The 26,660-nt window shown below is 36.0% G+C and overlaps 2 protein-coding genes across 3 annotated transcripts in view; both read left to right on the forward strand.

Moving 5' to 3' along the window:
- Positions 1-26,660, forward strand: part of LOC135682061 (uncharacterized) — a 50,651-nt gene that overhangs the window by 19,865 nt on the left and 4,126 nt on the right. The window contains exons 16-33 of the mRNA XM_089112903.1: positions 412-525; positions 1,221-1,334; positions 2,315-2,425; positions 2,871-2,984; positions 3,528-3,641; positions 4,178-4,288; positions 5,091-5,204; positions 5,748-5,760; positions 8,228-8,260; positions 8,973-9,285; positions 9,458-9,590; positions 10,549-10,662; positions 10,957-11,070; positions 11,742-11,855; positions 12,815-12,926; positions 13,131-13,157; positions 25,499-25,623; positions 26,319-26,461. Of these exons, the coding sequence (XP_088969029.1) occupies positions 412-525; positions 1,221-1,334; positions 2,315-2,425; positions 2,871-2,984; positions 3,528-3,641; positions 4,178-4,288; positions 5,091-5,204; positions 5,748-5,760; positions 8,228-8,260; positions 8,973-9,285; positions 9,458-9,590; positions 10,549-10,662; positions 10,957-11,070; positions 11,742-11,855; positions 12,815-12,926; positions 13,131-13,157; positions 25,499-25,623; positions 26,319-26,461 (2,033 nt within the window). The remainder of the gene's footprint in view (positions 1-411; positions 526-1,220; positions 1,335-2,314; positions 2,426-2,870; positions 2,985-3,527; positions 3,642-4,177; positions 4,289-5,090; positions 5,205-5,747; positions 5,761-8,227; positions 8,261-8,972; positions 9,286-9,457; positions 9,591-10,548; positions 10,663-10,956; positions 11,071-11,741; positions 11,856-12,814; positions 12,927-13,130; positions 13,158-25,498; positions 25,624-26,318; positions 26,462-26,660) is intronic.
- Positions 17,128-25,053, forward strand: LOC148958192 (uncharacterized). 2 transcript variants are annotated; one of them, XM_089113115.1, is made up of 5 exons: positions 17,128-17,829; positions 20,497-20,581; positions 22,827-23,139; positions 23,312-23,444; positions 24,406-25,053. In XM_089113115.1, exons 1-5 carry the CDS (start codon positions 17,775-17,777, stop codon positions 24,522-24,524), a joined length of 705 nt encoding a protein of 234 aa, XP_088969241.1. In that variant the 5' UTR covers positions 17,128-17,774; the 3' UTR covers positions 24,525-25,053. The 2 variants fall into 2 exon arrangements, with proteins under 2 accessions (XP_088969241.1, XP_088969240.1); XM_089113114.1 differs by having other exon boundaries at positions 23,312-24,544.

The raw sequence follows: 26,660 nt of genomic DNA on the forward strand, positions 1-26,660 counted from the left end.
TGTTTGCTATTAGGCTAATGAAATGTTGTTTAAATCAAAGAACGATTTGACTTTGGGTTTTGTATAGCCCCAGAGAAATGCGTTAATTGCTAATCATTTTCGTTTTACCGAGCTCGTCCTGCTCTGGGGCAAGACAACTGAACCTTTGAGGGATTAGTGAATTTGGTTAAATGGCGGGTGGGCGCAATGGAAATTCAGCATTTGTTTACTAACAGGTATACTCTCTTTTCTCTATGAACAATGAGATTAAGAGTGTCAGAAGTTCTTCCTGAAATCTTGTTCGGTGCGTCTAGGGCCTTACAAGCAACCAATTAACTGCAAATTGCTATTGCCAGTTCTCAAATTTTGCATGTCAGTTGCATCATGAATATATAGAAGCTAGCATTTAAAATCTTCATTTACTTCCAACAGAAATCAACGAATGTGCCAGTCTTCCCTGCTTTAATGGCGGGACCTGCGTTGACAAGCTGAATAGCTTCGAATGTACTTGTAAATCTGGATTCCAAGGAAAACATTGTGAATCAGGTATCGTGCCTAAAAGACATGACTCAATTTTCTATTAAAAATGCATAAAGTTTTGATGAATATGTCTTATTCAAGGTGTACCGGTAACAATTGAGGTGTGGTTATTTGGTTTTACTCATTATCATTAGTTATTCACTACACTGGTTTTTGTGGTTGGAAGTAGCGGACTCTTTTCGACTTTGAGTTCTAATTAGTGGGGATTTGCCGTTTTCAGAAAAGTTATGAAGTCCTAATTTCAGGTTTAAATGTGTAATAGAAGACCTGTTATTCCGCATCACGTTTCATCTTATTTCCTCTTAGCTGTGAACTGGATACGAAATTGTAGAAGTTGGCTTATTATCTACCAGTTGATTTGTAGATTTCAAACAAGTCTTTGTATAAATCAAAAGTATTTTCACAATATAACCGTATATTTTCTATTTGCTTAGTTTTTGAAAATACCTATCCTTGGCACTGGGTTCTTAAAGTCTTAATAAAAATGTATACACATTCTTTCGTATATTGCAGAAGAATGAATGACTTTGAAAGACACATTCTTGCTTGCTCATGCCTTGCCACCTAGCATCCCTACCGACAACCTTCCACTGAGTAGACACTAACTTTTATAAATCCTCAAGTTGTAACTTCTGGCGAGGTATAAATTTGCTAACAAACGTATGACTTTTTTATTTCCTCCTTGCAAAATATTTTTTCAGAAATTATGGAATGTCAAAGCTCTCCTTGCAAAAACGGTGGTATCTGTATAGAAAAAACGAATGGATATTCATGCGTTTGCCAACCAGGATACACAGGAACAGAATGCTGGACAAGTAATCTAATTTTGCACAATGTTGCTTACAGATGACGTTCTTCTTTAAAGCAACAAATCACTTAAGCTTGGAACCTTTTACCAACACCTTGGCTTTCTAAATTTATCAACACCTTGTGATAAGAACCTACATAATACAACCAGCAAGCTTGAAAATGACTATAACTTAGTCTTAGAATTGTTTTCCTTGATAATAAATGCAGATAAATGCATTTTAGTCACTTGCTAAGGTTCGAGGGTAATGCTGATTTCACAAACAACTCTGAAGAGAACTCCTTGGAGTGCATATTAATAGCAAACTCTCCTTCGACTTTCAGGTTTCGACAATCAGCCACCAAAATGCAAAAAAATTTAGGCACTTGGGCTTCTCTCTCCGCATATTGAACATAAAAAACGAAAAAAGGAACTGGCATTTGTTTCCCATCAGTTTCAATATTGTTCTTTAAACTGGATTTCACAACAGATAGCTTAACCAAAAACAAATTTTTGAAAAGACCTTGAGAAACACATTTTAGGAAAACCAAATAAATCATCTCATTTTAATTAAAATATATCTAAGTTTACAATCACTCGACTTATTTTTAAGGTATTATTTAGCTTGCATATTTGAATTAGCTTAAATGTTTAGGATTCCCCAAGTTCTATCCGTGTTTTCAAAAGTAATAAAGATCATAATAGAAACTTTTTATCTTGAATTCCAGCTGAAACTGCAATTGCAAGTCTCTCCTTTGCATAGGATTTTTGTAACTGGCAACTGGCTAGCCTTTTTACAAAATAAGCTGTTACATTTGTAGAAATAAAAAACGGGAGTACTCAGGGTCGACAACAAAAATGATAACTTTTATAATAATTGAACAAAATTGTTCAAATTTGATTCATTTAAGAGTACAGGTTAGAAAAGATATTAGAATGACATTATTATTGGTGAATAAATAGCTTACAATTTTAAAGGGCATGTTTTGGTGAATTTACTTATTTCAGATATTGACGAATGCGGAAGTGCGCCATGTCGCAACGGTGGTACATGTACGGACCAACTGAATTCTTATCACTGCTCTTGCCCAACACAATGGCAAGGAAGTACCTGTGCGGGTAAATGGAGTTTCTTATTCATTTATCCTTGCCTTGTCACATTCTCAAATTATCATCCTAAAAAGCTTCTTCATTATCAAGTTCGTTTCATCTAACTTTGAACAACGATTTTTTCGCATTTTCCAACGTTTTTTATTGTCAAGAAGTTTGTAAACGGCGTCTACAGCATTTTAGCCTCTGCTTGGTTAGCTAAGGTTTACAATTTTGTACTAGGTATAGTTTAGAGGCATGGGTCACTTTATCTTTTCATGCAAATGTCAGTTGCATTGTTGGATGGCGTTTGTTACAACGAACGTTGAAGCAATAGCTGAGTCTAGAATCCTAAGCGAAAGTTTAACTTGAATCCATTCTGAAAAAGCTATTCAACAATTTTTAACAATATTTAAATTTCAGATATCCAATATTTTACAGCAAGCTTTTTTAGTTAGAAATGTTTTTTTTTCAGAGAATAACTACTGTCATAGCAGCCCTTGTTTGAACCAAGGGACTTGCACAAATTCTGCGTCAAGCTTCCAATGCTCTTGTGCTGCTGGTTTTCAGGGAAACAGATGCGAGACAAGTAGGTGTTATAGTTGTAATTGTTACTTAAAAAAAGGGTGCATAGATTTTTTTGGGATACCATAAGTCATTTTTGCAAACAAAGGCCAAGGTGACAAAGGGGCTAAAGTTCTTGAGACCCCAAAGAATTGTTGAAGTCATACCTATTATATCAAGAGGTAATTTTGAGAATCTCTATGTTCTTTAAAATGGCGGAAATCAAAGCCCCCCTCCTCCCACATTTGAAAGCCAATCTTGGCCCTTGGTTGCAAACAATCAGTACAATGGTAGCTGAAACAATATTAGCTGCCATTTTGGTTAGCATTTATTGGTTTCCTAAAGCTTAAATCAATGTCCTTCCTAGCTAAATCCAGACCGTAAACATTGTTGTCACACAGAAGAGAAATGGAAAAGAAACAACTTTATCCAAATTGACTAAAATGGTATCTTTTCTTGATAGCTTTCAATTAAATGCTTGCAATCAAAATTTTATCTCTCAATTAATTCGCAAAAGAATCTATCCGCTTTGTAAACTTTTATCAATAATATCAAATAAATTTCTTAGATCTTGACGAGTGTGGTAGCTCCCCCTGCCAAAATGGTGGCAATTGCACAGATCTGACAAACAGTTACAGCTGCTCGTGCCTCAGAGGATACGGTGGATTTGACTGCTCGACTAGTATGACATTTCACAATTATATTCGAAAACCTAGTTGACTTGCAAATGAAAATGAATTTTCTCATTATCAATCCAATAAGAATAAAATTTCAAACATCTTTAACGTAGCGAAAGTCACCTGAGTTAAGAAAACAGCATGTTTATAAAAAATGATATAGCAAATTATGTGAATTGCTTTGTTTGTTGTGATTGCAAGCGTTCGGCTTTGAACAATTTTTAAACATTCCAAAGCATCTTTAAATGTTTGCTTTTTTCAATAGAAAAGTACTCTTCAACCTTTGGAATGCTGAAGATTCTCTGCTTCAATTTTACACGCCAACATAAAAGTAAAATCATTTTCGATACAGTAAAAACCCGCGTGTAGTAACATAGGAATTTAAGAACTCTGAAAATAGTAGGTTCTTACAAATGAGTATTTAGAGATAATTTCCAAAGCCAGACTTGTGGGATCTTGAATACGAATCTTCCTAATATTTATGAAAAAAGTCATGTTTCCTTTGAAAATTATATTAAAGAACCCTTTTCGATTCAAACAGACATCAACGAATGTGCAAGCAGTCCCTGTTCGAATGGAGGAACTTGCAATGATCAGGTTGGCTATTATTCCTGTCAGTGCACCACTCCATGGACTGGGGTAAATTGTGCTGGTAAGAATTTTCTTCAACTATCATGTAAATTTTGTTCTTTTAAATCGAGTTGTCTAGATATTTTGCTTATAAAGATTGACAACACATGCAAACACGACGGCAGATATATGTAAGAGCAATTAATAACACAAATTTATTCCTGGATCTCAATTAAGGGCATCGAATATTATTTTTTACTATACCCTTTACTTTCTTAGCATATCAAATCTTCAAGCCACGGATACACATTTTTCAAATAATAAGAAACGCATTTAGAAATTATGAAGAGGAAACGAGTAGCAGCTCTTTCAAACTTGCACGGCGTCTTCAAAATGGCTGTGACTAGTGGTAGCCCCTAGGCAATGTTGAACTTATTGCACGTAGAACATGCCAGAAACTGTTCGAAAAAGAAGATTCTGAAGACGTTTTAGCTTTCAAAGCCTACGCAATAGCGATTGGATTCAAAACAGACAGTAATATATCCTCTTGTTTGACTGCAAAACGAAATTGATCATGGTACCATTATATCAAAAACATGTGCTTTACAGTTAACATACAGTCTCTATAGATATATGCACTTCAGAATAATCAGATCGTGAATCTCTGCCTCTTCTACCAGCAGCATAAGTAGCAAGCCTTTTTCAAATTGGAAAATCTGAAGGGCTTGCGAGACTTACCTTTTGGCAACATTTTTTTTAAAATTCCAAGCAATCCGTATACCATTGGTGGACACAACCTTAGTCGTTGTATTCTACTTGGAAATGTTGAAGAATAAATTCAATTTGTCACATTTTTTTGATAATATTAACTGAAATATTTTTAGTATACAACGGATGTGCTAGCTCCCCATGTCAAAATAATGGCAACTGCACAAATCAAACAGCCAGCTACAAGTGCTCATGCGCGAGAGGATACAGCGGATATCATTGCCAAGATGGTATGGTTATCACAATAATACTAATAAAAGTAGAAGGCATGCTTTGTAATGCTGCGTTGTACTTGCTGTAAATATGTGACCAAATAGGTTTTTGGTACCACAAAATGTGAAGATGGCACGAAAAAGTAGAAACATAGGATAATAAGGTTTTCTCTATCCGACACTTTTTATAGTATAAAAGTCTGATAATGACCGAAAGTAAGCATAAAATCTATATCCAAGTGTGAACTAAAAGCATCATTAGAGCAAAAAGGTTCCAATTTATTCCAGCGACGAGTCTTTCTGCCTCTCACGTTACCTTGGTTCCACACCTGGATCTTTAATATTCAGCTCACTTCTTACGACTTTGAAATTCTTGGGCAAGGCACTATGTTGGTCTCTGCCTTTGCCCAAGTTATCTTTGGCACGCAGAAAAAGAAAGGGGGTACATTAAAGTTTTTTAAATTGATTATGATTTTTCATGTTGCGATTATCTTTTTAAGGTATAAAGGCAATTTTGCCAAAAACTCAATCCAACATAAGATTTTAAATTTTTTTCTCAAGAATCATCGTCATGGTGGTTTTGATAGAAAAATGAGAATATTCTTGACCGAAGTTGACGCAGTTGTCTGAGATCACAAAGAAGCAGTTGACATCTTCAGGTAAATTAAAAAGCTGACAAACTCCAACATTTATAACCTGTTTGAAAACAGAGAAGCTGAACAATTCTTATCTTGATATTTTGGGAAAGAAATCTTTACAAAATCTCACAGAGAAGAGATATGCATGAAACAGTTGAACCTTTGAAAGCGTCCTAAGTTTGCAAAATTTCGTAATACCTTTGGAAAACCTTGAGGGTCTGCTTATCGTTTTATGCTAATTAATTGCAATTTAGGACATAAGTCTAACAGATATGTTATTTCCAAAATGCTACAAAATGCAGCGCAAAATTGAGTCAGGTTAGAATTGTTTAAAAACATATAAAGCATATTTGAAACCTACAACCTAAAAAAAGCACTTCCCTTGCAGACAATTTTATATGTTCTTTGTAACATCAACTTGTGATATGTTCTTTATCATTTCTTCTTTATTGTTGTAGTAATGTGCATTTAAATAATATACCTATTTCAAAGTCTATAGCACACGGACATTTTTTGGTAAATACCTCTACGCCGTTTTCTAGTTCTCATCCTTTTTTCTCTGATTCGTTCAACCATCAAACAGATTTATAATAAATGTTTCTTTGAGATTGATACAAAATTTTGATCTAGAGCACAACGAAAAAGTGAATAAAGCTACTTGCTTTTAATGCATACAGTTATTAGTAAATAGTGTTGAAGTTAATTAATGGAACTGATCTAGTTTTTGTTCAGGCTGACTAGAAATCGCTGCGAATCCCTGAGGATCGCCCATAGGCCGTCCCTATATTTTTTAATATGAGCTCAGCTTCTCCGGGTCCAATTTTGTCGAGTTTCCTATCTCCAGCCATTTTACAATTGCTAATGATTGTTTTTCTCTTGTCACCTCAACTGTATCATGGATCGTTCTCGATCATGGATCTTTATGGATCGTTCACGATCGCTGGAATAGAACTCACTACCATTCCATGAACTCACTCCACTAGTGAATTAGATGGCCAGTTTGCTGAACTGTGCAGATCGACAGGGGAGTGCTAAAGTGTTGACATCATAAACATTTATTTTTAAATTTTAAGTTCTGATCATATGAGCGAAAAAGCATGGCAAAATGTCTCAAAATATGCAAAATCTTCTCTCGGTATCAGCTTGACCGGACTACTTTCGCTATCAGCTTGACCGGATTTCTTTCGGTATCAGCTTCACCGGACTTCTTTCGGTACTAGCCTGACCGGACTTTTTTCGGTATCAGCCTGACCGGACTTAATTCGGGTCCAACACCGTTAAATTGCATAACGTGTAACGAGATATTTCAAATAACATCAATCAAACTATTGGTAAAATGCAAGGAGAAATTGCGGGTAAGGTACTACAAAAAAACATGACATCAATAATAAAATAATAGACAAACTACGAAGATTCATTTCGAATGCTGACCCGAGAAAAAGAATTGAAACTTAAAGTTAAAAATAATACTCAAAAACCACAGATGATTACTTTTTGGAAGGAACCTGCCAACAAAACATGACTCAGATTACCACTAATTTATTCCAAATAATCAAAATGAATTTCATTTGATGTCAATAGGCCGGCTTTTATAAGAGGCTAGACCCACCAATTTTGGGTCTTTAATGATCCAGAAGAACAGAAGAGACTCGAGATACGGACATCGTACTGATGGTATTTACTTTAATACTAGAATATTTTTATACTCGTACATTTTTAGAGTCGTTTATTTGAGCCGCGAACCCTAGCCTAAGTTCAAACTTGAATGGAATGGAACGAACCTTTTCAACAGTTGTTCACACGACAATGGAAACATGCTTTAATTGTGCTTGCAGTTCCACAGCGTTGCGTTAAGAGCATTAAAATAACGCTATATGAAATTTTTTCTAATTTCATTGCATTTTCATCTGATGCATTTTTTGATAAATACTAAATTACCAATTTGAAGCATATTTGTGGCGCAAATATGCAGGGAGCTAACATCTTTGAATAATATACCTTTGAAAAATAGGATCTATTAGAAGGTGCAGCACTACAATTGTAGAAGGGCCCTTTTCTAAGATAAAGGATGTAGTCTTAAACGACTTCGAAGGGTTACGCCAACAAATCCCCCCTCTGTACACCATAGCAAACGACATAACGACGGAATGATACGGTTTAAGAACGACAGAACGAGAAGGAAGTTACAGAAAATTCACGCAGTGAAAAATAATCTTTTTGGTGCATTTGTCTATAAAATAATTTTTTTCCTTTGAAGTACATTAAAAGATGCTGAACAAAGTTAATTTAAAGAGAGAAAACGCCAAACTCAATGCCTTTCGTGGTCTTTCAACGCTTTTAAGGTACGTACAATATAAATCTAATTGATCTGATTGAAAGTCCTTTAGCTTTTCCGTTTATCAGCGGTTTGAATGTGAAATGCAATTATAACACAAGGTACTTTACAATTGTTAGTGTTTATTAAGGTAGCAAAACTAACATTTCTTAAGGCACAAATGAGCGATTAATCAAGAGAGAATAATTCAGGTTAACATAGCTTTTTTTGAATACAGCATTTGCCTGAAAAGACGCCCCGGCGATTTTTCTTAAAGCATATTTTGCACCCCGGCTTTATTCAAAACCGGCGTTTATTTAAAACCCGGCGTACATTATTGACAGCACCAAATAATTTTTTTAAAATTAATTGTTTCTGCTAATTTAACTTTGATATTTTTTACAATTTTGAAACAGAAATCTTGATTATTTGCTATTTCTGAATGCCTTCTGTATATCTGAATATAATCTACCTCGAATGACCGCCCTCGGCAGTTCAAAACTAGGAACATTTGTCTGGCGTCTACTCAAAACCGGCATCTTTTCGAGCTCTGGCATTAAAACCCTCTTGGCTAGAGCTAAGTGTTATATAAATAAGGTGAGAACAGGGGTCCAGAATGACTTCCTGTTGTATTACTAAACCAGATAGATGACTTTCCTGCCTAATTAATCAAAGATATTGAACAGATTTTTTACAATAGGTATGAGCTTTCCGTGAAGGAACTCATACCAACAGATTTCAATTAAATTCAGAAAATCAAGGATAAATTGCAATATAAAATAAATTTTAACGATACGAAGTTTAAAGTTTCATGAAAAATATGATATATTCCAGATTATGGATGCTTGCAAATCTATGGAATTATTGCAATGGGCTGATTCTTCGCCTCCCTTGCCTGGTCCATGCAGATTTCACGATATTCGAAGTTGATTGGTCCCTACAAGGAAGCCTGTTGGCAACAATACAAGGTATCCATGATGCAGACTGCACGTTGGAATGTGTAAAGCATCCGAAATGCAAATCATACAATATACAGAATGTCACTGCCATTTGTGAACTGAACAGTAAGATTGCTGGTGAAAATGGAAGTAGTCTTGTTCAAAGACCTGGCTGGGTTTACAAGTCAACAGATTACAACCAGACAGAGGTGAGTTAGATGTTTAATCCATGCAATTTTGCCGATAGGAACTAAATCATATGGAAAATAGATATTGAAGAAAGTATGTAAAACTAATTGGAATTCTTCCAAATGTTGAATGTTCATAGAAGAATAAGGAATCGTGGACATTTTCATAATGATAAATCTAATCTTTTCCCAGGTTGGAGAGACATGCCAGAAACTTCATCCGTGTGCAAGTAACGTCCTCTGCAGGGAAACGTGTCACCATCCCTACTACGAATGCATTCATTGTGATAAAAAGCAAACGGGCCTACATTGCGACAAGCTGCAAGGTTTCCCAACATCAGAAATATCTTACTGCATAAATAGGGGGTGCGACACCCCCCCCCCCTCAAATTTTTCTGTCTCCTTCTGTAAATTTGGTTCCGTTCGGTAAAAATCATTTTTTGGTAGTCAGCAGTAACAAATTAACGCCAAGATTTTACTTTATTTATCTCCTTAATATCATTATTTATCTTCTTATCAGTAGCGTAGCGGGGGGAGACAAGGGGAGCGGCCGCTCAGAAAGTCGGTGTCTGAGAAAAGTTCAAATCTGCAATAGAGTTAGTACCTTAAAGGGGGACTTCTTATTTCAGACAATGTTAAAACGCTTTTACACGTAGTGCTTCCTCGCCTTACACAATTTAGAATGTAAGCGTTAGATGAATTGTCAAGGAAATAGGCAGAAATAGGTAGAATGGGGTCAGCCACAAAAATCCAGATATGACGTTGTATAAAGCAAAATTGCCACGTAAAAAAGCCATAGCTTTGCAAAATGGGGTGTTTACCTAAATTGCTACGGGTGTGGTCAGCAAAATTTTTCTCCTCTTCGCCCCTCCAATCTTCCAAACCTGGCTACGCCACTACTTTTTATCATCTTAACCTTAAAGTAAAACGGAATTTTAAAAATAGGCGTTTCCATAATTTACCAGTGACCTGAAAGGTGTGGCACCAAAAGGTGTCTAACACCCCCCCCCCCCAATCATTGTTGCTTAGATCCGCCCCTGCATACGAAATTAGAAAAATATACGTCTGGCTTTTTATAGCATGAAATCATTAATAATGATAGTCGTGTGTTTAGGTATTGTGAAAAGATTTTATGGAAATATGAGTGGTGTATAATCTTTCTTTTTAAATACTTTTCAAACAAAGTAGAAAATTTTTCTTTTAAATATCTAATTGCTAGAAAGTTTGCAGCTAGAAATTTGGTATATTTAATATTGAAATTAAAAGTGAAATCTTTCTCTGTAGATGAAGATAAATGTGAAAGTGACCCATGTCTGAACAATGGAACATGTACAAATACCGAAGAGAGCTACAAATGTACGTGTGCATTTGGATACACTGGCACTGCATGTGAACAAGGCTAGTACATCTAGTTTTATCTAAATGATTGCTGACTTTTATCATAAATCTCAATAACTCAATAACATAAGTCTCACTCCGTAGATTATAGCCTGTTGAGAAAATGCGATGTCTTTCATTGCGAACTGATTTTCACTTTACCAAATTCAGTTCACAAAAGCAGCCAGTTTTGTGGATATGTGTTGAAATATTGCTATCGTCAGTTCTCAATTTTTGCATGTCAGTTGCACCATGACTGATAACATTCGAATAACTAAGAAGATAACATTTAAAATCCTCATTTACTTCCAACAGAAATCAACGAATGCGCCAGTCTTCCCTGCTTTAATGGCGGGACCTGCGTTAACAAGCTGAATAGCTTCGAATGTACTTGTAAATCTGGATTCCAAGGAAAACATTGTGAATCAGGTAGCTTTTGGAAAAAGAAATAATCCTTTTCCTTTTTTTAAAAAATTCTGAATAATTCAAAGAATGACTCCATGAAAGGTTTGTTTGTTTAGCAGTTTAATCTTTGGTCGAGTACTATTAAAATTAGTACCATATTTAATGTAAAAAAGAAGTGTTGATAATAAATCTTCCCTTAAAAAAATCTAAAATCATCATTCCTCTAAGTTTTATGTGATATACACGACGTTTTATTCCATGCCATCTTTATTACTATTTGTGTTTATTTATTCTTTGGTACACAATTTACCCCTATAGTCCCGGTTCCTGAACAAATTGTTCAATGTATACACACAACTCGTATTTTGGAATAATGAAAGCACTTTGAAAGGAGCATCCACGTCTTTTTGTCCCTAAGTTTACCAGTCCAACCTCTTTCACCACTGGAGATTACAAAAGTGCTGATACTTTCTTGCCAAACTTCCCTGAAGTTATACCCTGAAGGAAAGTTATTATCTAAGACAAAACAGACTTTTGTTCAAGACAATTTATAAACTCGAGCATTAACATCTTACCAATTTTCAAAAAGTAACTTTTCGTGAGAAAGTGAATTTCTGCAAGAATTCTAAATTTTAGCATTTTAGAAAGTTCCTTTTCGGATTATATGTTTATGTTCAAGCTTACTCCTGTTGCAGACATAGATGAATGTGCTAGCATGCCATGTCAAAACGGTGAACAATGCATTGATCATTTGAATTTGTACTCCTGTGTATGTGCACCTGGTTACTCCGGGTACAACTGCGGAGAAGGTATGAAATTGTCTCTTGATAGTAACCGAGAGGGACAGTACAATTGAACCGGCATGTGCGATGATTATATTCAATGATTTGTTTCGGAAGACACATAGCAAATGTTTCTTTGGTATGTGTCTTCACTGTCGTTTGGCAGGTGAAACATACAGTGTTTAAAAAGTCGTCATTGAGACCAATCTTTTTAAGTTTGAAACAGATTCTGGTGCCAAGAGGTTGACCAAACTACTTGCTCCAGCCTAATAAATTTCTGGTAACGCATATCTCCAAGTTTAGATTGGTTTACATCAGTGAATTGTGAGCTGTGAAGAGTGAATTTAATTAGATGGAGAGAGGGCCTTGCTTTGAGCGTGCACCGTAAGCTGGACTTCATTTGGCACATCTCAAAAAGTAACACACTATCGTTGTCTAGCCAAATTTAATTTGGTTTAGTATTGTAATCATTGCTCGTTGCGCTAGCCCTTTGCTTCTCAATCATCTTCGTTGCCTCTACGAATTGCATTTTTGCGTGTAAATAGAGAAAAAATAAGCTTAATTGTCTACTTGAAAGTTGACTAGACTAGAATACATTTGTGTTCACGGCAAACTGTGCAAACAATTTTATTTGTTGCTGAAACACAAGTGCGACATTTTCAAGCATTTGCCGGACATTTGTATTGCAACATGGTAGCTGATTTAGCTGTCGATTTTGAAGTGTGTTAACAATGTCGATTTTGAAATGTGATATGCCAGTATTTGCTTAGAGACATTCTGCATCTACATTTGTCGTGTAAATATCGAGCTGAATTTCTACAAGTTCATAGGAGATATATTGATATTGAAGTGGATGTTAGCATCTCGATATCATATTTTTCTATTGACATTGATGGTTATATATTTTGATTGCAACCAGTTGCTTTTGATATGGAACTGTTCTTTGCATTAGTAATTATATATGCAAACAATTATATTTTCGACAGATATCAATGAATGTGCAAGCTCTCCTTGCCAAAATGGAGGAACTTGCAACAACCTAGTTAATCATTTTACATGCACTTGTGCTTCTGGGTACACTGGAACAATATGCTCAATGTAAGTTAACACTTAATCTTGGCACTTAAATCGTTGATGGCACTTCTCAATGAGTTGCCACTTACTTATCGTAAACATGAAAAAAATCAGGAGAAATGAAAAAATAATAAATCAATATTCAAAAATAAAAGACCATTTTCAGCTCAAATGTTTTAAAATGTCATTTCATTTGGATATTTTTAACTGTTTACTTGTTGTCGGTAGGACTTTTGGAGGTTGGAGAAGAAGAGGGTCAAAGAAGAAATAAAAACACAATCCTTGATTCTCTATTGACTGGAAAGTTTTAAAATTTATGGTGAACGAGTTCTCGCGTTCTTGCTTGTTCATTAGACGAATTCATTTAAATAAAGGCAAACAATGAAACTGGAAATGATTGGAGTGACTTAAGCTACGTTCAGCAAAGCCATTGAAGAAAAGTATAGTAAAACAACTGCGAAAACTCTGTAAAATTAAAAACTTTAAATAATTTAAGACAAACCGTTTTAACTAACATGTAGGAACATTTTAACTAAGATAAAAATTAAATTTGAATGTATATAGTTAGATCTGCTTTTTATTTATTTAATGTACTATACTTTTATTTTATGAGACTCACTTTTAATATGTCAATTTAAGGCTTAGGGCATAGGACACACATTGAAAACAGCGGTCTCGTTGAAGTGCAAACCCTAAATATATATATATATATATTCTGATTCAGATGTTTTGCGCATCGATAAATCAGATTTTCTGTCTATAAAATTTAGCCCTATTTGTTTTTCTCAAAGTTTTACTTGTCTCTTATGAATAAAACTTTTAAAAACTGATTTTAAGTAAATTATTTATGGTTTGGTCTTACGCTTTGTCAGTAAAAAGACACTTGATAATACGACTTTTCCTCGATCGATGCAATTAATGTGTTCGGTTTTCACTTGGCAATAACACTGTCGTGCATTCAGTAAAAAAGTGGTAAAATCAACTTTGATTTAAGGCAGTTGTTCCAGACAGTTCCAGACAGTTAGATGATGCTTCTAAATGTGATATCATGTGAGTTAGATGTGATGGGGGGCTCTACAGCTCTGCCTGCTTCCATCGATGATAGGTAATATTATTTCAAGTATTTCAAATTGGGTTCATAGTTCTGAACTTACTAGCTTACGCTAAATTCTGCACAAGAGTAAGCTTTGAAGCATATGCCTTTTCATCTTGCATATCCAGACAACGTGAACACGTACGTTTTCCGCATGTCCATGCGGGAAGCTTGAAACAATATGCCATAAGCTTTTTCAGTTCATAGTTTCCAGACATGCCGCCGAGGAATGTTCCTCTTGCCCTTCTACTTGTACGGAGAAAAAATTAAAAGGAACAGCAAAACATGCTGGTATGTTCTACCTACAAATACTTTGCGAACCGTTTGGGGGGGGGATTGTGCCGTTATTGTCAACGAGTCGCGTTTGATGTCAATGATTCCTGTATAAATAGCCATTTTTCTTGCTCCTGTCCAATAATTAAATATTTCTGCCGATTCCTTACCCTGGGTTCCAGACCGACGCTCCTCTAGTAAGGAATCATACATGTGGGGGTATTTTTGTATCTCTTCACAAAGTTTTCTTTCAGAGTCGGCCATTGCTAAGACATTTTCCGTACGGAAGGCAAAAAAAGTTAAAGATTTCTCAACTCGATAAGTTCAAGGCATACGGGTTTGCGGAAAACAGAATAAACTTCCTTGCGCTGACACGCAAAACTATTTTTTGATATAATGTAGAAAATGATGCATGGAATCTTAATTTCAAGTTTTCGGTTAATTATTATTGTCCGTACTATATAGCTAGGTATTTACGAAATAATAGTGATTACAAAAGATACTACTCCCAAGATTAATTAGATAAATTGAATGAAGATACAAAAATCCCAAATGAAATAATTAATGAGCCTAAAGGTGCAATTAGATAATAAAAGGAATTATAAACAATCGAATGTACAAAAGGTGTTAAATAACTAAGGTTACAAGTTGTAAAACAAACGAAATCCAAACTAGCACTATTACACCATTCGGGAGAAAATCATGAGAGAAGTCCTAGAAAGACTCAAAGATAGTTCTGGCAAGTTTTTGCAGGAAGAAACGTCTGGAACCTCAAATATGCGGACGACACGACGATCCAGGTCTAGAAAGGAATGCAAGGAGATGGGCGAGGAAATGATGACCGTTAGCAAAGAAGTGGACCTCTACATCAATAAATCCATTTGCAATGAAAGTGCACGGAGGTGGAGAGTTGGAGATCGATGGTGAAAGGATTGAGGAAGTGAAAAAAGGTGAAACTCAGGGGATCATAAAGAGTAGAATTTCTCATTTCTTGAACTGTTGCAGACAAAATGGCAGAAATGTGGCAGTCAGGAGAATTGAGCATTCGTCTTAAAGTAAGACTAAACTATGATGGTTTGGAGCATAGTTTTGTATGGTTGTGAAACGTGAACCATAAATAAGTAAGACAGATAAAGATCAATGCCTTTGAGATGTGCCTGTGGAGAAAAAAGATGAGAGTTAGACAGGGGTGGCGCTAGAGACAAACCTTCAAGGTGCCGAAGTTTATATTCTCCGTAACTGCCGACGCTGAATGTGTCAAATTGCCGACAGGCAGGGCCGTCGCGAGGCAAGCCTCGTTTGGGGTGAGGTGTGTAATGCAAATTTACCTGATTAAAAAATTATTGCCTTAAACTTTTTAGCTGGTGTCACAAACCTCTGCAATACATTTTGTCAATCTAACTCTGTATGATAATAACCGACTTTCCTAATAGTCTTGTCAAATCTCTATATCGGGACGGGCAAAATATATAGTTACTACCTGAGGCGGCACCATGGTTGCCGCCGAAGGGACAGGAAATGCACTCTTTTAAGCAGATTTCACTAAAGCAATCCTCCTAATCCTATTGAAAATTATTGTCTTTTTGCAAAACTTTTTTACAGCAGTTAAAAACAACATCTTTGCCGTGGTCTTGAAAAATACCAGGTTGTCAGTTACTTCTAAATTTAGATCCCTCTTTCCATCTTAGCATGCCTTTTGAATGTTAAGGAAAATATGGAGCTCATAGTGAATTGCAGTTGACGCTTCTACTGGGAAACTTTAGGAGAAATGGACACGAGGCACAATTTTACCTAAGATAGCTTGATCCTTCATTGATTTTATGACAGGAAAGTCTCTGAAATACCTAAAGCGTTTCTTCCACCGAGCGGATTTTACCTGAAATTTCCTATTGAGATACTATTGGGGTGGGTGTGACAACCCCCCAGTCGCGACGCCCCTGAGCAGCACCTCCAATGAAGGGGCACCGAGGGGTCATGGCCCCCACTTTTTTACAAAGCAATAGAGCATTTTTCCAAAATCTTTTGTTGTGGGTGCAAAATTCTCCCTTGACCCCTCCCCACTCCCCACTTTCCAACCTGTGTCGGAGTCCACGAGATTTTCTCGGCAATTTGTGCCTTGTAAGAAACTTAATGCGCAAATATTGCCTATAGTTGAATATTTCTTCCTATCTATGGTGGAAGAAGTTAATCGATGGTTTTCTCTAAACCATTTGTTTGTCGCAAGCTATGCGGTGAACAATGCTATTGAAAAATAGTTGATGAAAAAGGAAAAGAAATGCTTTTTGAAAAATCTATTACGCAAAATGTGCTCATGATCGAAATGTTTTCATTGGCAATAATAATGTCTTGAAACGAAAAGAGAATCCCTAAAATTCATTAAAGACTTTATTTATGACAGCGTGATTTTGCTGTTGTTAGGGTAAATTTCCTTGAAACGGTCCAAAACATGATTCAAATCAAGCATCTCTGCACAATTCGCATGAATTCCAAGCACCAACAGGGATTTCAACTGAGAGGGGCACCATGGTGGGTCATGCGAGGGAGCACCATGAAATTAAGTCACAGCTTTCACGGAAGCGACAGGATATAATGCCACTATGATAATAAAATTGCCGAAGAAAAGCCATTGAGAAAACCATAAACCAGCCAGTGCAGTTTTCTCCTCGATTATTTATGTCATTCAAAAACATGTAAACCGGGTGACATCCATCAAGTGCCGACGGTATTGAGAAAGCAAAAATTGATTGGCTGCCGACGGGGGGCTAACAAAAATCTAGGGGGGGGGGGCTAAAGCCCCCCCTTGCCCCCCATGCCACCACTCCTGGAGTTAGATGGACAGAGAGAGGAAAAAATGAGTGGGTAATAGAACAAGTAGGAGTAACCATAAATCATAGGGTGTCGCGTGAAGTTCGAAAAAGAAAATTCAGAGAATATGGCCATTGGAAGAGGAGAGGTGACAGCTTGGTACTTTCTTCCATTGAAGGGGGGACGGAAGGAGAAAGAAAGAGAGGGAGAGAGAGAGAGAGAAGAATGGATGACAAAAACCATAATATGGCAAGGCGAAATGAAGCAAGCTTATAGACATGCTTATAAGAGGAGGTCAATGGTCCAATCTTGATGGACTTCGGCAACATCATTCATTCATTTACTTCTGTATTGATTGCATAATACCTATAATCTATTTAATCATTTGAAAACAGGTCAAATCTGACAAAACATCCAAAAATGAATCATAATATTAATTATAAATCAATAGATGGAACTGCATAAAATGTAATACCTGCATAAAAAACTTACCATAAATACATTTGATTCGATTGATGATGCGAAGAGCACTATTCACGACGAATGTAATGAACTAAAGAAAGAGGAACCCACTATTGTTTGCTTTTGCAAAGAACCCGTTGGCAAGATTCATCTTGTCACCTGGCTTCAATTTGTTTCATGATAATTGCTATGGATATCGTTTGATATGCAATAAGCTTGTTTTTTATAAGGCGGTGATCATGGGTTGTTTAAGAAAACAGGAGAAGAGGACAGATGCAGGCATGCTTAATGATGGTATTTACTTAAATTCTAGAATTATTTGATACTTGTTTACTTTTAGAGTTGTTTAATTCAAAAGAAAATCTCAGGCACAAGTTAAATGAGAACGGAATTGAAGGAGCCTTTTCAAACAAAAATTAAAACTGTTTTGATTGTTTGAAAGAAATTTAATCAGAGTTTAGTTCACTAGGGATATTTGTCCTTTGATTGATCCATATTTGTCTACTATTCGTTATTGTCTCTTTTGACGTGATTCTTCATGCTTCATTTGCATCTTTGGAGGAAGAGGGGGGTGGCTGGGTCAATGTGTGAGTCTCACCTTGCTTGGTGAAACCTTGCTACTAGAGAGTTAATTTCTTTTTATCATTTTGTTTCTCTATATAAAAATTTGCTTTTCGGTTTAACTCTGACAGTTTCTATTTGTTCTTCAAGCATTATGAAAATTTCTCCCACCTAAGGGCATCTTTTAAGCTATTTGATGTTTTGATTCTTTTAGTCACCAGCTTTTAGTCTTTTAGTCGCTGGTGCTTCGGCTCATAATGGGGAAAAGACAACTTTATTTTCCATTTCCTCCCCTTTATCAGTTTATGGTAGGTTGAGCAATTTTGTCCAAATGTGTGGACGTAGCCCACGATTGACTTCCTGATGTCTATGACCTTTTTCTGTTGGAATTTTTACCCTACAGAGCAGCAATGCTGCAGGTCTGTATCCTTCTTATACAATTGGCTTTCAGCAATATTTACTTTTCGTAAACCTGGGCTTCCACAGACAGATGTCTCTGTGCTTTCCCTCGGCCAAACAGCACAAACAGATGTTCACTTCTGGTGTTCCCGCTTCAGTGGAAACGGATTCTTTTCATGGGCTGATCAATAAAAATGATGTTAAAATGTACTTATAAAATCGAATTTCAAGATTTGAACAATGACAAAAAATATTTTTACTATTAAAAGATGATTCGCTGCGATTCTCTGTCCTACCAAATCTTACTTCAGTTGCTTTGGTAGATTCACCCCATCCACGAGCATCAACAAAACAACAGTGTCCCGCGACCTGACACCTTTGTCATCTAACAATTTCGTTTCCTTTCTCGTAAAAACTTAAATCATGGTGTAGAAAGTTTCCACATGCTGTATTTACTTTGAAAGACTGTATTTACTGCATAATTTGAAAATGAGAGGCCATGTTTCTTTCTTGGAATGGTCATTCTTAAAGCAGGATTCACGGAACATGGAAAAGAAGGTGTCTGGAAAGGGGTGACTTAAAAGTATAAAAAATGTGGTAGTCCAAGAAGTTGGGAGGACAATGGGCGGCGCCAGGTACTGCAGAATGGAAATTCAAAAGACCTGACCAGTGAGACCCCGCTCTTTTCTCTCGTTTCAGTGTACCAGATAAATTGTCTTTAGTTTGAAATATGATCTACCGCTTCCTACCGTCTTAGAATGAATTTCTAGAAAAAATATGCAAAACATGTTTTGACAAAAATAGGGAGAGGGGGTAATTACCCTCCTACCCATATTCCTTCTAGAAGTGCCTTTAATTTTATTTAGTATAATCGATTAGCTTTAAATATTTTAACTGCAACAAATAGAAGGTTTTCTGTTGGAAGCACCTTTTGCGGATTCTGATGTAAGAGTCTATTTTAGAACGCAGGATGTATGACAGAAAGAGTTGTGGCCTGTGATCAATACCTCTTCTCTCATGTTAGGGTTCTTTAACACAGGCTAAGCAGTCACTGATTTGTAAAACCAGGAACTTTTTTTCCTGTCTTCAGTCATTATCCGAAGTTTAATCTCTGATGAGTGTCGGACAAAAAATACGATAGGCTACGATTCGTATCTTGTTCCTGCAACAAAGACAATAGTACTAACGATTTTCAAAAAAAGTTGTGATGAAATACAAAGACAAAATGGCTATCAGTTATCTGTGGGTATATATCTCAACAGCCAATCCAAAAATTGCGGCTTATTCAAAATTCAGTTTCCAAAGAGTTCAAAGAACGTTCAAGGAGGCTAAAGGGAACTTAGGGTTTTCTTTTATAAGCAAATGTATCCCACCTGGCAGCCCATGATGTGGCAGGTGGGACGAAATCATCAAATGTTTACATGCAGATTCTATCCAACTTTCCTGCTGTATATGGACAATTTCGTCCCACCTTCCAGCCTATTTCCTGACAAGTGAGAAGCAATTTAATGCCATGTATATATGAACCTACCATTTCATTTCATTCTATATGGAAAGAATCGTTCAACATTCCAGGTTTAGGCCACCTTTCAGCGTTTATATGAAAGAAATTCACCTCCACCCAGGTGGGATCTCACCTAACTGGGCTGGCTCGTTTGCCACATAAATGCAAGACGAAAAAAAGCAAAGGATTTTATTGGAGGGTAGGATCTAACCTCTCAGTCCTCCTTTCCATTCTCTACAGCAAGTGATGTCACCATTCAACTAGCAAGTTTATACGAAAAAAGCTTCGTTTTTCATTTTCTCTTCGAAACGGTGTTTGTCATGGACGCAAGAAATGAGATTGATATGCCAGGGTGGGGGCTTATTGGATAGTGGACGCTCGTTATAAATTAATACTTTCAGAGTTTTGGCTAATATGAGGCGAGGGAGGAGCATTAGAAGTAAAGTCTTGTACTTTAAGTATAAGATTTCCATCAACAATCTCTATTTACGTTCAAGCAAATGAAAATATGCTGGACAGACATCATTTGGAGAATAGCAACCCCAAACTTGGTGTTTTCCATGGGCTTTCATCGTTGTTACGGTACGTCTCTTACATTTAATAATTTTTTTGTAATGATTGCTTAATGAGTTAATCATTGTCGAAATTCATGATTTAAATGAGATCATGATTCTCTGTCATGTTACAATATCTTCATTTCCAACCTTCACCACTTGTGACTATATTTATAAGGCGACAAAACTAATATATGCAAAAGTACAATTGATAAAATAAAAAAGCAATGGAGTATCTAGGGGAAAAGTACCGATTGTAAGCACAGATAATTCGCCCCTCTTCAAGGATCTCTCAAACCAATAATTTTGATTATTCAACACTCCAAATTTCAAAACTTGGTTAATCGACCTGTTTCTTAATAATCCGAATCTCTGAATCATTGCCACAATTCTGGTTTCCATAACAAAAATTTGGACTACAATAGATTCCAAAGTGATTTATGGATAAAAATAAGATTGTAGGATCTAGCAAAGCCATATCGACATAATGAACGGGAACCATGAGCTCTTTAAATGGTGAATAAAAAATATATGTAGCGCAAAATAATTTCTGGAAATATATTAGAGGTATTCCGATTAAAATATAGGGCATACTCATTCCTTTTTTCAATGAGATTAGCAGGTCAGTGGCTTTAAAATCATAGAAAAAATTGGAAATACAACTGCCCCTTTCTTGCATTTGTTTCCATGTCCTGGTCTTTGATGCGTTGAAAGTCAGATTTTTCAGCTTCGTCTCTGTCTGCACTGAGCAAAACAATATCACAGATTCTTCCTTGCCTCGTTGAATCTTTCTTTAATGAAGGCATTGTTTTCAACTTGCCAAATAATCTATCACAGCTGGCTAAATGGCTAGCATATTTAGAATGACACAGTTATCTCCATACTGAGCAGTGAAATTGATAAGTTCTTCGGGATTTGTTACCCAGTCGAAGCATTAATTCAGCATTAGAAAATATAAAGTTAAAAATCTAAACCCGACAAAACGAAAGTGGTAAGAATGGTTTATTTGATAATTATGTATGACTGAATGCATGTATACGTAATCGAACTAGTAAATCTTTCTTCGATTTCTCTGTGAAAATGGCCGAATGTTACCTTCATAACACTTTCCCTCCCCACCTTGTCTGTTAACCCAGCTTTTCTTGGGTTCTTATCAACCACTTGCTTTTTCCGTCTCAGGCGCTTTTCTACTTCAACATGCCATTTCTTCGATTTACACGCTGATTTACACTTTTCATTTATGATCAAAATGGTCTCAAGGGTTTTCAAACCATAAGCAGTGACATGAAAGTTCATGCTAATATCCTATAGATTTAAAAAAAACTGTGATATAGCAGCGTTAATGCAGCTGACAATAATAAAATAGTGTTTTACTTGGGCATAGGTGATTTGCTTTTTAATCCCACAAACCCTAACCATTAAAATTTGCTAAAATGTGGTACTAAAATACCTACTGTGTAACTTTCCAAGGACCAGGGAGCATATTATAGATTGAAGGGGGAGGGGCAGAACAGTTTTGAAGAGACTAGACATGCTAAAAACCAAGAGCAGGATGATTTTGATATGGCTTTAAGAAAATTTTGGAATTTTTTTTTTTGGGGGGGGGGGGGGGCTAAAGCCTTCGTACCCCACGCTTCTACGATCACTGTAGCCTCCTTCCTTAAAGTGGCACACAAGGCACCTGCCTTACCTGGAGCAACATACAATGCCTGCCAAAAGTACTTAGAACAACCAGTATTTTGCACTGCATTCTACATCTTTCATTTCTTTTCCGAAATAAAAATTATTACTTCCTTCCCCTTCCCCCTAAAACAATCTTGATAATTTAGAGAAATATAATAAAAGAAGTGTTTCCTAAAATCCAAACCTGTTTTATAGTAAAACAACAATGTTCCGTGGGGGAGGGGGATGATTGATTTTGACTTGATTTGGAAAATGACATTAGTGTTCCAAGACTTTTGGCAGGCATTGTAGATACGCAAACAAAAAACGTGAAAATAATGGACAACCATAGATTAAGAGAATCTCAAACGCTCATAGCATTTGAGAATGACCTTTTTTTGATACTCAACAAATTTTTGTGGCTTCATGTTAGGCACCTTAGTTTATCAAAGAGAGAAAAGAGACATTTGACCATAGATATTTACTTAATGTTAAGAAACAATAATCAATAGATTTCAACGAAAAGGGAAAATTAAGGTCCAATTTTTAATATAAAATTAAACTCAACGATATGAAATCTTTTGATTTATAAGAAAAATAATCTATTCCAGATTATGGATGCTTGCAAATCTATGGAACGATTGTAATGGGCTGATTCTTCGCCTCCCTTGCCTGATCCATGCAGATTTTACGATATTTGAAGTTGATTGGTCTCTACAAGGAATCCTGTTGGCAACAATACAAGGTATCCATGATGCAGACTGCACGTTGGAATGTGTAAAGCATCCTAAATGCAAATCATACAATATACAGAATGTCACTGCCATTTGTGAACTGAACAGTAAGATTGCTGGTGAAAATGGAAGTAGTCTTGTTCAAAGACCTGGCTGGGTTTACAAGTCAACAGATTACAACCAGACAGAGGTGAGTTAGATGTTTAATCCATGCAATTTTGCCGATAGGAACTAAATCATATGGAAAATAGATATTGAAGAAAGTATGTAAAACTAAGTGGAATTCTCACAAATGTTGAATGTTCATAGAAGAAAAAGGAATCGTGGACATTAACATAATGATAAATCTAATCCTTTGCTAGGTTGGAGTGACATGCCAGAAGCTTCATCCGTGTGCAAGTAACGTCCTCTGCAGGGAAACGTGTCACCATCCTTACTACGAATGCATTCATTGTGATAAAAAGCAAACGGGCCTACATTGCGACAACCTGCAAGGTTTCCCAACATCAGAAATATCTTACTGCATAAATAAATTTGTCTTGCTAGAAATTCTTAAAAGGATAGCTGGGCTTCAAAGGATTTCTAAGGATAAATTTGTAATTTTGGTTTTATTTCTGAAATGGTAAGAGGTTAACATTCCTCACAAATTTTCATCCAAGTCAATGCCTACATGATGCCAATTGAAAATATTTAAATGACATTTTTGTCAGTTTTTGCTAATACTCAAGAGTAACTATCATACAAAATTAGAAAAATATACGTCTGGCTTGTTATTTTTAGATATTTGATTAAAACTGTGGAGAATCAGCTTTTACACGTAGTGCTTCCTCGCCTTACAGAATTCAGAATGTAAGCGTTAGATGAATTGTCAAGGAAATAGGCAGTTGTAGAATGGGGTCAGCCACAAAAAACCAGATATGACGTTGTAAAAAGCAAAATTGCCACGTAAAAAAGCCATAGCTTTTCCAAACGCTTTTGCAAAATGAGGTGTTTTCCTAGATTCTTAAGTTTGTGGTCAGGAACAATTTTCTCCTCTTTGCCCCTCCAATCTTCCAAACCTGGCTACGCCACTACTTTTTATCATCTTAACCTTAAAGTAAAACGGAATTTTAGAAATGGGCGTTTCCATAATTTACCAGTGACCTGAAAGGTGTGGCATCAAAATTAGTGTCTAACACCCCCCCCAATCATTGTTGCTTAGATCCGCCCCTGCATACAAAATTAGAAAAATATACGTCTGGCTTTTTATAGCATGAAATCATTAATAATGATAGTCGTGTGTTTAGATATTGTGAAAAGATTTTATGGAAATATGAGTGGTGTATAATCTTTCTTTTTAAATACTTTTCAAACAAAGTAGAAAATTTTTCTTTTAAATATCTAATTGCTAAAAAGTTTGCAGCTAGAAATTTTATATATCTAATATTAAAATTAAAAGTGAAATCTTTCTCTGTAGATGAAGATAAATGCGAAAGTGACCCATGTCTGAACAAGGGGACATGCACGAATACCGAAGAGAGCTACAAATGTACATGTGTATCTGGATATACAGGCACTGCATGTGAACAAGGCTAGTACATCTAGTTTTATCTAAAAGCTAAATTGTTTTAATCGTCATTTATAGAAGATTTTGATAAGTATCGATCTCATCACATAAGCCCAGCACACATGGCAGACTTTTGTCTTTGAAAGACAAAGATTGTTGTCTTCAGCATTCCAAAGACAGAAATCTGCCGTATGCGCTTGTCAAAAACAAAGATTTTTGTCTTTCAAAGACCGTCATCGAAAACTAAACATAAGCAATTTTCTGTCTGTGCTTCAATCTGTTAAGACAAAAACCTTTGTCTTTCAAAGACCAAAAGCTGTCGTGTGCGGATAAGTCGAAGACAAAAATCTTCGTCTTTCAAAAAAAAGTCTGCTGTGTGCGGTGGGCTATAGGAGATTGTTTGAAGTTTTGAAAAAGTGATATCTTTATTTGCGAGCTGATTTTTACAAATACAGGTCTTAGGCCCTAGACACACTAATTTCTGACTTAAAACCCATTATATTTGTCAAAGTGGAGAATCGAGAACCCTTTTTCAAGTTTGACAAAGATAATCCGATTTCCGTTTGGAAATTCGAGCGCGCTGCAGTTCGTATGTGAAGTAGTTGTTTGCTATTAGGCTAATGAAATGTTGTTTAAATCAAAGAACAATTTGACTTTGGGTTTTGTATAGCCCCAGAGAAATGCGTTAATTGCTAATCATTTTCGTTTTACCGAGCTCGTCCTGCTCTGGGGCAAGACAACTGAACCTTTGAGGGATTAGTGAATTTGGTTAAATGGCGGGTGGGCGCAATGGAAATTCAGCATTTGTTTACTAACAGGTATAATCTCTTTTCTCTATGAACAATGAGATTAAGAGTGTCAGAAGTTCTTCCTGAAATCTTGTTCGGTGCGTCTAGGGCCTTACAAGCAACCAATTAACTGCAAATTGCTATTGCCAGTTTTCAAATTTTGCATGTCAGTTGCATCATGAATATATAAAAGATAGCATTTAAAATCTTCATTTACTTCCAACAGAAATCAACGAATGTGCCAGTCTTCCCTGCTTTAATGGCGGGACCTGCATTGACAAGCTGAATAGCTTCGAATGTACTTGTAAATCTGGATTCCAAGGAAAAAATTGTGAATCAGGTATCGTGCCTAAAAGACATGACTCAATTTCCTCTTAAAAATGCATAAAGTTTTGATGAATATGTCTTATTCAAGGTGTACCGGTAACAATTGAGGTGTGGTTATTTGGTTGTACTCATTATCATTAGTTTTTCACTACACTGGTTTTTGTGGTTGGAAGTAGCGGACTCTTTTCGACTTTGAGTTCTAATTAGTGGGGATTTGCCGTTTTCAGAAAAGTTATGAAGTCCTAATTTCAGGTTTAAATGTGTAATAGAAGACCTGTTATTCCGCATCACGTTTCATCTTATTTCCTCTTAGCTGTGAACTGGATACGAAATTGTAGAAGTTGGCTTATTATCTACCAGTTGATTTGTAGATTTCAAACAAGTCTTTGTATAAATCAAAAGTATTTTCACAATATAACCGTATATTTTCTATTTGCTTAGTTTTTGAAAATACCTATCCTTGGCACTGGGTTCTTAAAGTCTTAATAAAAATGTATACACATTCTTTCGTATATTGCAGAAGAATGAATGACTTTGAAAGACACATTCTTGCTTGCTCATGCCTTGCCACCTAGCATCCCTACCGACAACCTTCCACTGAGTAGACACTAACTTTTCTAAATCCTCAAGTTGTAACTTCTGGCGAGGTATAAATTTGCTAACAAACGTATGACTTTTTTATTTCCTCCTTGCAAAATATTTTTTCAGAAATTATGGAATGTCAAAGCTCTCCTTGCAAAAACGGTGGTAGCTGTATAGAAAAAACGAATGGATATTCATGCGTTTGCCAACCAGGATACACAGGAACAGAATGCTGGACAAGTAATCTAATTTTGCACAATGTTGCTTACAGATGACGTTCTTCTTTAAAGCAACAAATCACTTAAGCTTGGAACCTTTTACCAACACCTTGGCTTTCTAAATTGATCAACACCTTGTGATAAGAACCTACATAATACAACCAGCAAGCTTGAAAATGACTTCAACTTAGTATTAGAATTGTTTTCCTTGAAAACAAATGCAGATAAATGCATTTTAGTCACTACATTT

This window comes from Rhopilema esculentum, chromosome 16 (assembly GCF_057945365.1).
Source record: "Rhopilema esculentum isolate cy_ngs chromosome 16, ASM5794536v1, whole genome shotgun sequence".
NCBI classification, from domain to species: domain Eukaryota; kingdom Metazoa; phylum Cnidaria; class Scyphozoa; order Rhizostomeae; family Rhizostomatidae; genus Rhopilema; species Rhopilema esculentum.